The 13,563-nt window shown below is 41.5% G+C and overlaps 1 protein-coding gene across 3 annotated transcripts; it reads left to right on the plus strand.

The window, feature by feature from the left end:
• The first annotated feature begins 1,363 nt into the window (after window positions 1-1,363).
• LOC142992698 (SEC14-like protein 1) lies at window positions 1,364-12,946 on the plus strand. 3 transcript variants are annotated; one of them, XM_076143219.1, is made up of 16 exons: window positions 1,364-1,409; window positions 2,566-2,653; window positions 5,385-5,534; window positions 5,829-5,960; window positions 6,612-6,740; window positions 6,842-7,046; window positions 8,283-8,392; window positions 8,732-8,921; window positions 9,427-9,515; window positions 9,610-9,680; window positions 9,761-9,932; window positions 10,709-10,843; window positions 10,940-11,074; window positions 11,273-11,521; window positions 11,787-11,965; window positions 12,176-12,946. In XM_076143219.1, the coding sequence occupies exons 2-16, from the start codon at window positions 2,591-2,593 to the stop codon at window positions 12,285-12,287; spliced, it is 2,121 nt and encodes a 706-aa protein (XP_075999334.1). In that variant the 5' UTR covers window positions 1,364-1,409; window positions 2,566-2,590; the 3' UTR covers window positions 12,288-12,946. The 3 variants fall into 3 exon arrangements, with proteins under 3 accessions (XP_075999334.1, XP_075999336.1, XP_075999333.1); XM_076143221.1 differs by lacking the exon at window positions 1,364-1,409 and adding an exon at window positions 1,418-1,812; XM_076143218.1 differs by lacking the exon at window positions 1,364-1,409 and adding an exon at window positions 1,418-1,808.
• The last annotated feature ends 617 nt before the right edge of the window (window positions 12,947-13,563 follow it).

The following is a 13,563-nucleotide window of genomic DNA, read 5'->3' on the forward strand; positions in this document are numbered from 1 at the left end:
CTCAGCTACTTTCTACTTGAATGGCTTCAGTATTTCATAACTTACTTTCCAGAAGGAACACACACACACACACACACAGACACACACACACACACACACACACACACACACACACACACACACACACACACTCTCCGACTATATTTGGGTTGAAGAAAGCTGTGTATGCATGTCATGGGATATTTTATTGGAATTTTCAATAGCCCAGTTCATGGTGTTCATGGTGTGAAACTCCACGGCTTCTCAATAAATTCTATATTAGTTCAAACATCATTTCAAATTCCTCAAAGCAAAGTCTATCATTCTGTTCTGTGAGATGGCCTCAATTTTGATTTAAATTGACTTCTTCCCTGAGGTAGCTTTCCTGGAGGAACAGAGGAGAGAAAAGTTTTCAGAGCCGGATCAAATCGGAATCACTTGAGACTAAGTGCCAGAGGCAACTCCACCTGCATCACCACCATCAGCTGAGTAAAGAGGCCTTCAACAGCAGCAGAGGTGTAGGTGGGGGAAATAAATAAATAAATCCATGTTTTTATCATTAATTCTGAGTGGCCTGTGTGTGTGTGTGTGTATATCTCATATATATCACATATTAACAGAACCAATCACTATTTTGGCTTTGGAAAAACACGATCGATTCTGTTTAGCAATTGAGATTTATAACAATAAATATCTGATGTTGTAAATGTTATTGGCTGAATCCTTCTTTCTGTGCTCATTATTCTTTTAACAGACTGAGCAGCTGATGACAGGGCTGCATTTTAATGCTGGAATACCGACGCATGAATAAGTGATATCACTGGATCATTTTTACAAGCTTTATTGCCAGACTTTGCAGCTCAGCGGCATCTGAGGTGTGTGAGGTTACCCTGAGGTATTCAGGGGAGAAATACTTCCAATATGCCATAGTCATTGCCATTAGCCATTAGAGATAATTGGACAGGAGTGGATTCTTGTTGTGGATCATGAGGTCAAAGACAGCCAGCTTTACCTGTGGAGATTTACCAGCTGGCCACTGTTAGCACATGTGACAGAGACATCATGTGTTTGGGCTGTTTTTCATCTGGGCAGAAGTTATGAATGGGTTTTCATATTCAATCTGGCCAGGGAATGACCTCGTCTCTGGATGTTCCCTGTGTCAATCTCTGGTATTTTTTGAGGGCTAACAGATTCAGCAGCTTTACATTTAAATGCACTCAGAGCGTTTCAACACCCAAGTTCACAAGTTAGTGGTGTAACTGTTGGCTGTTGCTGTAACAGCGCCAACATCAGGCCGATTTCTTTTTCTTTTTTTGGGGTACAACATAAAGCACTTTTTTTATAGAATGAGCCAAAAAAAAGGGAAAAGTCAAGTTGACGCAAATGGGCGTGGCCTATGTGAATGGACGCAGATAGACCCAAGGAAGCAGGTACTTCGATTCTATGACGCACGATCCAAATGTTACAGCCTAATTCAACAACATTTCATGTTATCTTGATACAAATCGGAATACAATTATCCGAATGTCTCGCTAAGACAGACAGACAGACAGACAATCAGACAGGCACCGGGTGTCCTCAGGTTGAACGTTGTGCTTTGTCCCAACATGCTGACTTGTTGCGTTTGTTTCCTGGTGGGACTGTCACCGGGGGGCGGAGCTTACAGCGTGAAGCATGGGAGTCTTAAAGTCTTTTTTCTTCTCATTTCTCACAACTTGGAGACTATTTTTGCTCTAAAACTGACAACATGGACGGTACACAAACACACCGACTGTTGCTGTGACACACAATACGACTGCTGACCAGCTGGGATTCAATACTGCGATACAGCAAGTATTCCTTCTGTTACTGTTACAATTTAACACTGGTTGCAAACTTTAGATTGGTGCAATGACTGCAATACGATTTATATACCAACTTGTGTCGTTCTTGTACGTCATCAGACAGAAAAATACATAATCATTCTGCACAATGAGATCAGTATCATGTTGCCTGCTGAAAGTGTGTTTTTCTAATTCTAACTTTAACTCACAAATAAAAAAGCAATAGAAATAATACAGATATCGTTTTCAAGTTTATAGCCAATAAACAAAAACCATGCTTTATTGGTTTTGAGGCAGTAGTTATCTATTGAGAGTCAGCCTACAACAGACTTAGGTAAGTTGGTAAAATGTCCACAAATGTATGAATGAAATTGAAAATTGTACGATAACCAAATATGTCAATGAACTGATTTTTTAAATTTTTTTTATTAGTATCCAATACTTGTTTGTTTTTTAATAGCCAGCCAAACATAAATACATATACAATTACAAAAGGAGAACATTACATAAAAAAGAAAATTTCGCCTGATTGGCGCCTTTGCAAATGTAGCCTTCAGCTGTTAAAATAAAAACTCAGATAAAGACTTGGAAGCAACACAACGTGCAGGATGAAGTTGATAATAGCGTCTGAAGTCTGCTGTTTTTGCTCAGATGGTGTTATGTGATGAGCACATGCAGTACAGTGTGCAGTGATAATTGCTGTCATGTCTTTCTAATCTCATTCTGCTGTGTCATTTTGTTCTCTGTGTGTTATCTGACGCAGGGTTGCTTGTGAGGAAGACTCCACCATGGTGCAGGAATATCAGTCCCCCGTTCGGGTGTACAAGCATTCTTTTGAGTTAATCATGGCAGTGAGTTAAACACATTACTGATTCTTGACCTCTTATTTTGTAGAAGGCCTTCTGATGTGAAATATGTTGCTGTCTTAATGGCAAAACAAATTTCCGGGTGAATTGTCGAAAATATATTGTTTTGATTGGACTGCAGCATTATTAGTAATAACACTAAGTAGGAGCCCACTGTGCATAAGCAAATCTAGTCTATAGTGATCTACAAAAGACATACTGTGAGAAAGACACTGTCAGTACTATACAGTTTGCCTAAATAAGTCAAATTTACACTCGGTATTCAACCACCTGTACCACCGTAATGCTTTTCTTGCATGTGTTTGTGTTTAATAATCGTCTCTTTAAGGATGAATGGTTATTGTGAGGTCAAACCAATGGAACACCGGCTACATTCAGGAGTGTTTGGGCCTTGGTTGTGCAATTGTTAGACTAAAGATTAATCCTGATGTTTACTCCTAATCATGGTTCTGAAAAGCTCTTCAGATTGTCGCTTCAATTTCCACAGAAGTGTTTGTCTGCTGGTGTATTTGTCTAGCTTTTGTGACGTAACACTCAGCAGCAGCAGCTACAAAGGGAGCATTTTAACTTATTAACAGTAAACACAAATCCCACTGAGTCAACATGCTGTTTTTACCACCAGAGTTGTTAATTTCACAAAGCATATTTTTAGAATATGGGGCGCTCAACTCATTCTAATTCTGCTGTTATAACCTCTCCTCTCCTGCAACATACATCAAATCCATGCCTGCAGTGATCTCTTACATAGTTTACAGCAGGAAATGATGAAAAAGCAGTATGACCTAATAAAGTGCGTTGACAAAATGTAAATTCAACACATAATATCATGTTAATGATGGCAGTGATAACAGTAATTATTTCCTAATTATGTTATATGACTTCAGCCGGCCCCTTACTTCTGCTTCTCCTGCATAATTTTTGAATCCTCTCTGAAATGATGACCCGCTTTAGTAGAACACCATGACCTTGCTGAAGGAGTTTAAGGGAAACCGTGGGTAAAAAGTAACACAAGCCCCTGTTTCTTTATCCACCAGTTTTTACCCAGTTTCATAATCTGCTCCAGCCGTTGTTTCTTGTGCCTTGCAGTTACACATTAAGCCAAACGGTTATGCAACCTCCTCAGCGCACACAAGGCTAAACGTCCGCTCCCTGCTAAACGATGGTCCAACTTTCTTATTGTGTCATGACTCCAGGTTATTAAAAGCTTCAAACGAAGCCTCAGTGAGAAGTAAATAACAAAGATTGAAAGCTCTCAGTGAGGAGTCCAATGCTGACAATCTTAATCACAAATCCTGATCAGTGGCCTGTAATGAGGGAATGACCGGTGACATCACTGTTAACCCCTTATGACACCGTTTTATGGCTCATCCGGGTGTTGATATATCAGCAATGCAATATGATACAACAGATTAGTTACAGTAGACTGCGAGAAAGAACATGGGCATTGTTTATATTTCACAACAGCAGATGTTAGATTATTATTGGCTTGTGTGATGTCTGTTGTGGGATTTAAAGTACATAAGGACTTATGAGGACTAACTAATCAGTGAACCGTATAATTCATTGTATCCTGCCAGTCTTATACATGTTGCACTTCCAATTACGCGTTTATGTTTGTAGCCCTGATAGGAATAGTTGTGATAATGATTTCAGCCTGTCTGCATTCTGGTGTGTAGCATTTGGCCCTGTTATACATCACCAGTCAATGCTGTTATTTACTGAGAAAGCCTTTCTCATTAGTTTGCCCAGTGAATAATGGCCATGGTATTGATTGCATTACTCATATGCTGTGCTGTATTGATAAAGCCATTGCGTGTGTGTGCGTGTGTGTATGTGTGTGTGTTGCATCTGTGTTCAGCTACCTGCAGTAATTCAGCACCTCAAACTTGAAGCCCTCTGAGGCTTTTTAAATGCTCAGAGTTATTGCATACATTTTAACTTTTTTCTGTCAATGTATTATAAAGTACATAGCTTATAGTGGTAGCTTTCTATGGTAAAGTAGTTGGATAGTAAATATGTGTTTGGCCAGGGGGTGCATTTATGGGATTGTCGTGCAGTTACCAAAAAGTGCTAGAAGCTGTTAGAGGCAGAAAAATATCAACACATGAGCACAACAAGATACATTTTCTCTAAGATTGTTCAGCCTTGATGGAGGTAGCGGTCTAATGAGTTACTCCTGACCTCCTCTTTAGCCAGTGAATTGTTCTATAACAACATCAAACAGACAATTGTCCTTTTTTTTCACAGTCTCACGCCCCAGCTCCTCTCCTGCCTTAGTTAAATATTGTAGATTGAGTGAAACTTGCTGCTGCTGTGAGACACGTGGACAAAGGTCCAATAGGTCACAGCTCTTGAGCTGAGCCGTTCAGCTGCTTAACATCAATATTGGCAGGTGAGGCCCAGAGCATTTGGTTTGGGCAGATGGTCATATGCTGTGAGCACTAAACCACACAGCATCCACTGCCTGTAAAAGCCACCAGCTGCAGTCTGTTACTTATCACATAAACCCAATCATAAAATGTTAATATTTATTTCCGGATTCAGTTTACAGAGCGATGGCAAGAGCAAGAACTATATTATGCAGGTGTTTAAATACACTTAGTGAATGTGTGAGTAAAGGTCAGCTGATCTAGCTTCTCAGTGACTTGTGTTCTTTATTGAATGTACATTATGAGCTCTTTTTATTTGTCTCTCTCTCCCTGTCTCTCCCTCTCAGGCCTATGTTAGGAGGTTTCCTAAGTGTCCTTTGATTCCAGTGTTTGTGGACAGTGAGATCATCAATGAGAGTCAAACTGAGGACGGGTCTATCCTGATAGTTGAGAGGCGCTGTACCATCGATATTGATGCCCCTCGACTTCTTAAACGGGTACTGAGCCTCATGCATTCTGCAGAACAGTACACCATGATTATGAGCTGAGCTGAGCTTGACCTAGTTATCATGTATGTGAACTGGAATTCTTTTCACTCATAAGAACCTTTTTAAATGCAAAACATAATAGTGCATGGTACAATCAGCTATAAGCGCAACACAGTACTTCAAGCAGACACTCACTATATGTTCTAATATATATAATACTAATATTACTCATAACTATGGTATCACATGTGTTGCTGAGGTTTTTGTTTGATCCACTGTGTTGTGTTGATTGTGTGTGTGTAGATGGCTGGTGTGGACTATCTGTACTTCATCCAAAAGAACACGCTGAACCGCAGAGACAGGACGCTGCACATCGAGGTCCACAATGAGACATTTTCCAGTAGAGTTATTGTCAGCGAGTGCTGCAACTACACAGTAAGCCACAAATTCTGACTAGATTATTGTTTTTTGTTTTAGGACAGCTGGCTCTTTGTTTCATAGTTTTTCCCTCAAACACTTTTACTATGCTCAGTGGCTTTGGGCAGCACAGATCCAGACAATATGCTGGGTTGCATTTTCCTCCATGGTGATTTTGAAGTGACACTGACTTTCATTCAATGCATCAATGAAATTGGATTTTTTTTATTTCATAGTCTCTTACACTTCTGAAAGCTTGAATGTCTTTAATGTAAATGTTTTCAATGCCACAGCATGGAAAATAATAATATAGAACTCTTAAAATACTTACATCATTGGTAAATCCTTTCCTGAACCAGTGAAATCCTGTTCAACAATTACTAACTGGTTAATCATTAACACCACTGGTGTTCCTTTCTTTGTGTCATGATCTGGGTATGCTCCGGGTGCTCTGGGTTTCCTCCCACAATCAAAAAAACATGTATGCTAGGTTCATTTCCTGCCAGTGCCCTTGACCAAGGCACCTGCAGATCTGGAGTTGAGGACTGATGCGGCCCACTGCTCCTCAAAGACGATGGCTTACATCATATTTCGTCACATTTTGTTGTAAATACAATAACAATGAATCATTATCTTCCAATCTTCACTACTTTCCATCCTCTTCTACAGGTTCATCCAGAGAATGAGGACTGGACGTGCTTCGAGCAGACAGCGAGCCTGGATATGAAGTCGTTTTTTGGCTTTGAGAGCACAGCAGAGAAGATAGCTATGAAACAGTACGGCAGTAGTATTAAAAAGGTTTGCATATCTTAGATCTCTGGCTAATCATGCAACTTCCATGTGTAGTAGTTATTATTGTGAAAAAAACTTTCACCGTTAAGATGTATTCTCATTTATAGGGTAAAGAGATAATTGAGTACTTCCTCAGAGAGCTGGAGGATGAAGGAGTAACACACGTACCCCGTTGGGCCCCAGCTATCGTCCATACAGCTGATGACACCACACTCAAGCGCCCGGCATCCTCTGCTGCCAGATCCATTCTGGTGAACCGTACTAATGAAGATCCTCGAGGTTCCACAGACCTACTGTGTGGGTCTCCTGATGGTGAGTGACTCAATAAGCCACAGAGGAGCATCCACATGACAGTGAAGTATTCATCTCCTTAGGTTGTGCCAGGGGAGAAAAGTAACCAGCTGCAGTACCTGTCTTACTGCTCCTGAGTCTATTTTTAGAGTAACCGTGAAGTATGTTTACGTGTGTAGGGTAAAAAAAACGTTTTCTTCCATAAAGGTGAAAGATTTAAAGGACAAACTAGAATAAATGGAGAAACATAACGAGTGCAGATGCAAGTAAGTCATTCCTATCTTATCATGCTCTGTGGCATGTACACAACGTCCCAGACTTTGGCACCAAGATGAAAAGAGGAAAATGATCTAAGTGGCTTTGAAAAGAGGGTTCATTATTGGGACACCAATGACAGGAGGAGCTTTAGTTGTAAAGACTGCTTAAATGGCCAGCGCTTCAATAGAATCCTGACATAAAGCAGCATTATTAAATTTTTAGAGCCCCCTGGTGTGTGTTATTGTTAATTGCATCCACTCAGTCCCACCCTGGCATCTGGATTATCGTATATGAATGGCATTCCATCCGTCTAGTCGAGCTCCCGGGACTTGTACAATCTATGACATAGGGCATTGAAGCTGCGCTGGCGGCGTCTCGCTAAAAGACGCCTCGCTTCTACCTTCATCCTGTCACTCTTTAGTACGTATCATTTATTAAAGACGAAGATGCGGTTGTCCCTGTTAATTTGTTGGAGCACAGCCGAGCCTCTAATGTGACACCGCTGCTTATGCTGTTACACGACAACTGCACTTAACCCCGGGCTAACCACTTTGGAAACGCTTCATATAACCCTGGCCAGATTAACGTCTATAATAAAAGGGGCTAACACTGCTTTTATCCAAACCCCTCGTCTGTGTTTCTAAGAGCCACCAAAATGCAGATGGGGTTGAAAATTGAATCCCCGGGGTCAGTGGGTAATCCTGAGGTTAAAGCGATTAACTCTCTGACGTTAAGTGGTATAAGTTACTTACGATAATGATACTGACACCCGTTGGGACTGAGTCTTTATCACATTTCCCAGTCTCACAGCGGTGTAGCCTGCTGAAACAAATAAATCAAACAGTGTTGAGCTACCTGAGACAAAGGAAAATCTCTCAAAATCAACAAACCAACAAGATCGCTGTGCATTGTTTCCACTCATGCTGAAGATGTACAGCATCCATGTGAAGCAGGCGATATGTGCTAAGTTTATACTGTTTTTTTTTGTTTGCCTCGCAGACAAGCTGGATGCAGATTACATCAGACGTTACCTTGGTGATTTAACGCCTCTGCAGGAGAGCTGTCTGATTCGACTGCGCCAGTGGCTACAGGAAACGCACAAGGGCAAGGTCACGTAAACACACACTGAGATTGCTTGAATACAGTTTGTGCAATGATTTCGCAAGCAGATTTTAAGATAAACACGCAATTTTGTACAATATAGGCTTGAGTCAGTTCAGATCTTGCTTCCAAAGTGCATCAGTTTGCCGATTCACAGAAATACGAATCTCCTGTTGATATCATTCAGCAGTGGATTGTACTGTACTAGAATGCATGACATGACAAGATCTATAGATTTTAGTCCCTGATTGTACCTCATAAGGAACAAATGTGCAGGAAATGTACTCAGGTGTGGATCTATAGGGTACAGTTTCTGAAGTTCTGCTCCTACTCTCATCCTGATACAGATTCCTAAGGATCAACATGTGCTACGTTTCCTGACGGCCAGAGATTTCAACCTGGACAAGGCCAGGGAGCTCTTGTGCCAGTCACTGTTGTGGAGGAAGCAACATCAGGTGGATTTCCTGTTAGACTCCTGGGAGCGCCCACTATTGCTGCGGGACTATTACACTGCAGGCTGGCACCACCATGACAGAGGTGCTGTGTGAATAATAACGTCCGTCTGTCTGTTTGATCCTAATTTATTCTCACATTCACTTCTCTGCAGGCTTTCTGCCTCACTATACTGCAGTGCTGTATGTCTGTGTACGGCTGTTCTGTAGCCAGTTTTACGGTCACACTCATTAGTCTATATAAAGAACATGCAGGAGGATGTGGTGTACTATTTGTGTGCTATTTTTATAAAGTTCAGATAAGTGGAAATGTCCAGTTAATGATCGACTGAGCACCATCTGTGCTGCCTCCCAAGCTTGGTAAAAAAAAGGAATTGCTCTTAAAACCTCACCGGGTCCACCAATCAGATAGACAACAGGAAGTGCCCTTCGGACGTTTACATGCTGAATCAGTAACTGTCAGCATAGTAAATACCTTAACACACACAATTGGAATTTCGAGGCTGGGTTAATTGGGATTAATAGTAATTGATCCGGCCCATTCTGCCTGTTGATTAAACAGTCTATGTGTGTTTCTTTGGCGTGTGTAGATGGCCGTCCTCTGTATGTTTTGCGTCTGGGGCAAATGGACACGAAAGGTTTGGTACGAGCGCTGGGAGAGGAGGCACTGCTGAGACAGGTGAGGAGAATATAGCCACAAAACATGTTTACATTAACACAACCACTTTCTGTTTACACTCCATTAATGCTGTGACTTAATGATTGTGATTCAGGTCATTTCCATCAATGAGGAGGGGCTCAGGCGTTGTGAGGAAAACACCACAGTGTTTGGTCGACCTATCAGGTATCCACAGTCCCAGCATACTTTGACTCATCTATGCTGTATGTGCAGTCATGTCATGTCCATGTTGATTTGCTCATCAGCTGTTGGACCTGCCTGGTAGACCTGGAGGGTCTGAACATGCGTCATCTGTGGAGACCAGGTGTGAAAGCTCTGCTGAGGATCATTGAGGTGGTGGAGGCAAACTACCCTGAGACTCTGGGCCGCCTGCTCATCCTGAGGGCACCTCGAGTTTTCCCGGTGCTCTGGACACTGGTGAGGACAAACACTGGCTTTAAGACTCAATATCCACTTATTAATAGGATTTAAATTATTCAGACATGTCACCATTCTTCAGGTTGTACATCCAGATACACACAGATTGGATCTTCCTGACAGGAATCCCGAATAGATTGGAACAATCCGGCCACAAAATGAGCACTGAAGTGGAGAGAAAGGAAAATAATTGCAGTAATTGCTGCCATGCTGTATTCACATATTTTCCTCGAGATTAGATCAAATGAAACTGATCCCTGTGGGGACATTTTGTTATCACTTAAAGGCTTAAAGGCTGAAGGGGCTTGAGGTAAAGGAGATGAGTGTAAATAGAACTCTAACACATGAATATAATGTAAAATGAAAGGAACGGGGAAATTAAATGAAAACACAACAACACTTGGGGAATAATTGAAGCTTTGTCATGTGAAGATGTGAATGAAACAGAAGAACCTGATTATGTAAAACAACATGTGTAGACATTTGATGATATAAAATAATATCTATTATAATAATATATAATAATATCTAGCCTTTGATCTCTTTTCAATTCAGTAATTTATATAAATCACAAATGTGGATCCTAAATGTATCAACCTGCTTATGTTGTCTAATGTGCAGCGGAAATGCTTTCAATACACAAATCAATAATGTATCCCCTAATGAATGAGCTTTGCCTTGTACTCAAAACTGAATAATGTATGTTTTTTATGAATTAGTCCCTTTCATAATGACTTTTGTTGCACACTCTCCTCTTCATCATTCCCTGTTCCCAGGTCAGTCCCTTCATCGACGAGAACACCCGCAAGAAGTTCCTTGTTTATGCTGGCAATGATTACCAGGGTGCAGGTGGGCTGGTTGATTACATTGACAGAGAGATCATCCCTGACTTCCTGGGAGGTGACTGCATGGTGAGATTTCCACAACTATTACTTAATACTGTGTCCAAAAAGATTTCCTACATTTCCTTGCACTTATTAACTTTTTGGACACTACTTCATCTCCAGTGTGACGTCCCTGAGGGTGGTATAGTCCCCAAAACTCTGTACAGGACAGCAGAGGAGCTGGAGAGTGAGGAGACCCGCCTGTGGACTGAAAGCATCTATAAGAGTGCCAGTGTCTTCAAGGGAGCGCCATATGAGGTCCTGTCTCCGCTTTAATACACCTTCCTTTCATAAAGCGATGAGAATTTTCAGGAATATTTCTGTCTTTGTCAACTGGATTCTTTTGAAATCTGGGTTATGGTGCCACTAGCTGGATAAAAAGTTCATTGCAGGTTTCTGTGTTTAATGTCCTGCTGGGTGCTGACGCTCGTCTCTGCCCTTGCATCATCCCCACAGATGCTGATTGAGATCACAGAGGCTTCCTCCGTCATCACCTGGGACTTTGACGTGTGTAGAGGAGATGTGATTTTCAACATCTACCACTCCAAGAGGACCCCCCAAGCCCTGAAAAGAGACGCTCCTGGGGGCCACGGCGTCACATGCACGTCCACGAACGTCCAGCTGATAGACAGGAGCTGGGAGCTGGGCCGGGACTACAGCATGATGGAGACGGCCCTCGTGTGCAGGGAGGGGGAGAGTGTGCAGGTCAGACAAGGGAGAAGATAAAACAACCTTGCATTGTTTTTTGTTTCTTTTGAGCATTTTCAAGTGAGCTCATGTTTGAATGATTTTGTTTGTATGTTGTTGTATGCTGCAGTGCCATTTGCATCACAGTAGTTTCAGTCCCAGCGTCCCAGATTTTCCACTTCTGATGACACAAAGAACACAGAGAGTTGTATCCTGTTCCCTGTGGTCCTCCTTTTCCCCCCGCAGCCTCATGTGATCAAACACCTTTCCTCTATCCAACCAGGGCTCCCATGTAACACGCTGGCCTGGCCTCTTCATCCTCCAGTGGCGTTTTCACAGCGCGCCGGCCTGCTCCGCCTCCAGCCTGCCTGTTGTGGATGATGTGTTGGCCTCTCTGCAGGTCTCCTCACACAAGTGTAAGGTCATGTACTACACAGAGGTGCTGGCCTCCCAGGACTTCAGGTCAGTTTGTTTATTCCATGAAATTTGTCTCTGGTTCTGTCCTATTTTGCCCGGCGGTTATTATAAAAAACAATGGTATGATATTTCAGGGTTAATATTTGACCAGATATATAGTTATAGAAAAAATGTGCTATTTACAAACCCTAACAGTATGTCACTGTAATATTTCCTTCATTCTTTGGTCTTTCTGGTTGCTGTGCTTGTTTTTAGGGGTTCCATGAACAGCCTAGAGTCCAGTCATAGTGGCTTCTCCCAGCTCAGTTCCACCAGTGTCACCACTTCCTCCAGCGAATCACAAGCCAGCTCCAATTTTTCCATGTAGCGTTTACACAGAGGTGGGTGTTTCCATCTGTCTCTCAGCCTACTTCTGTTACCTTACAAGACAGCAAGGTTTACTGATTACTGATCACCAAGTGCAATTTGATGTGACCATAGAAGGCAAGAAGGTATCTGCTTCTATCCATTTTAATGTAGCTGTGAGGATTTACAGGTCAGGAAAGAAGTACTTGACATGTTGACTGACTTAATATGAGGGTCTGTTATGGAGTTATAAAGTATAACAATGGAAATGTGTAGCAACTATGTACAAGTGTCTGATTTATAGTTAGATGTATAGCAATTGTTATAATAAATGGTTATTGTTAATAAATGAGAAACATATGCAATCGCCATATAATCAGTCAGTCATTCTCATCTATCTGCCTGGCCATAAATACATGCATACATGCTTATAAATACATACAAGGGAAGATTTGAAGAATGCAAATAGTTCAAACGTTGTTATCCCTGAAAGTTGTTTCATTCTCCACTAGATGTCAGTATACTCTGTGAATAAACTTAAAGTCATCTGCAGTGTCAATGTACAGTAACTCACTATACACACTCTATACAGGATGAATGTCCATTTTTATGTAATTAGCATGTAAATAAAATTAATGAAGTAATAATTGAAATAAATGTCATCCTAGCAAATAATATTAATGTGAACTCCATTTCCATTTTGTATCAATTCACATGGATTTGCAGAATTAAAATTGTTCTTTGACAGAATTATAATTAGGATTCAATCATCATCAGGTGTTTTACTAATCATGCTACAGCACCAGTAATCTGGAGATTAAAGGAAATCCTTATATGCACCACAGCTTTAAGATTTCATGGACTGTAGTTTTTGGGGCTTGTTCGGCTGCTGCCTTTTCTCTGGCAGCTAATTGTGATGCAATATCGCACCGAGCTCACTGTTATGATGCATGTGGCACGAGGCCAGATCACAAGAAGAGATTTACATAAAACTTTAATTCCCATGAACATGACCAGATGCTTGGAGCTTAAGCTAAACTGAACCCCCCTGTGTTCCTCTCCTTTCTCTTGATTCTGATGCTTGTTGCGAGCTCATGTCAGGCTGCTGCTCATCCTGACGCAATTCAAAGTCAGGTGGATGGATTTTTCTGAGACGCTGATTGAACATGAGCTCGATGTCCTGCTGGCTTGTCAGCGTTTGTTCAAAATAGGAAGTGCGCTGACTTTGCCACGAGCTTATCTGCTGATTTATTCAGCTTGGTCTAATGACCCCCCAAGACACACATTGTCAACATAAA

The sequence above is a fragment of the Genypterus blacodes genome, unplaced genomic scaffold (genome assembly GCF_046128005.1).
Source record: "Genypterus blacodes isolate CSIRO-AG114 ecotype Tasmania unplaced genomic scaffold, CSIRO-AGI_Gbla_v1 ptg000022l_1, whole genome shotgun sequence".
Classification (NCBI taxonomy): domain Eukaryota; kingdom Metazoa; phylum Chordata; class Actinopteri; order Ophidiiformes; family Ophidiidae; genus Genypterus; species Genypterus blacodes.

Bases quoted from the DNA above. Each gene is read 5' to 3' on its own strand.
- LOC142992698 (XM_076143219.1), top strand. From the start codon at position 2,591: ATGGTGCAGGAATATCAGTCCCCCGTTCGGGTGTACAAGCATTCTTTT. The intron at 10,844-10,939 runs GTGAGATTTCCA...CTTCATCTCCAG, and splicing joins TCCTGGGAGGTGACTGCATG to TGTGACGTCCCTGAGGGTGG. The intron at 11,522-11,786 runs GTCAGACAAGGG...CTATCCAACCAG, and splicing joins GGGAGGGGGAGAGTGTGCAG to GGCTCCCATGTAACACGCTG.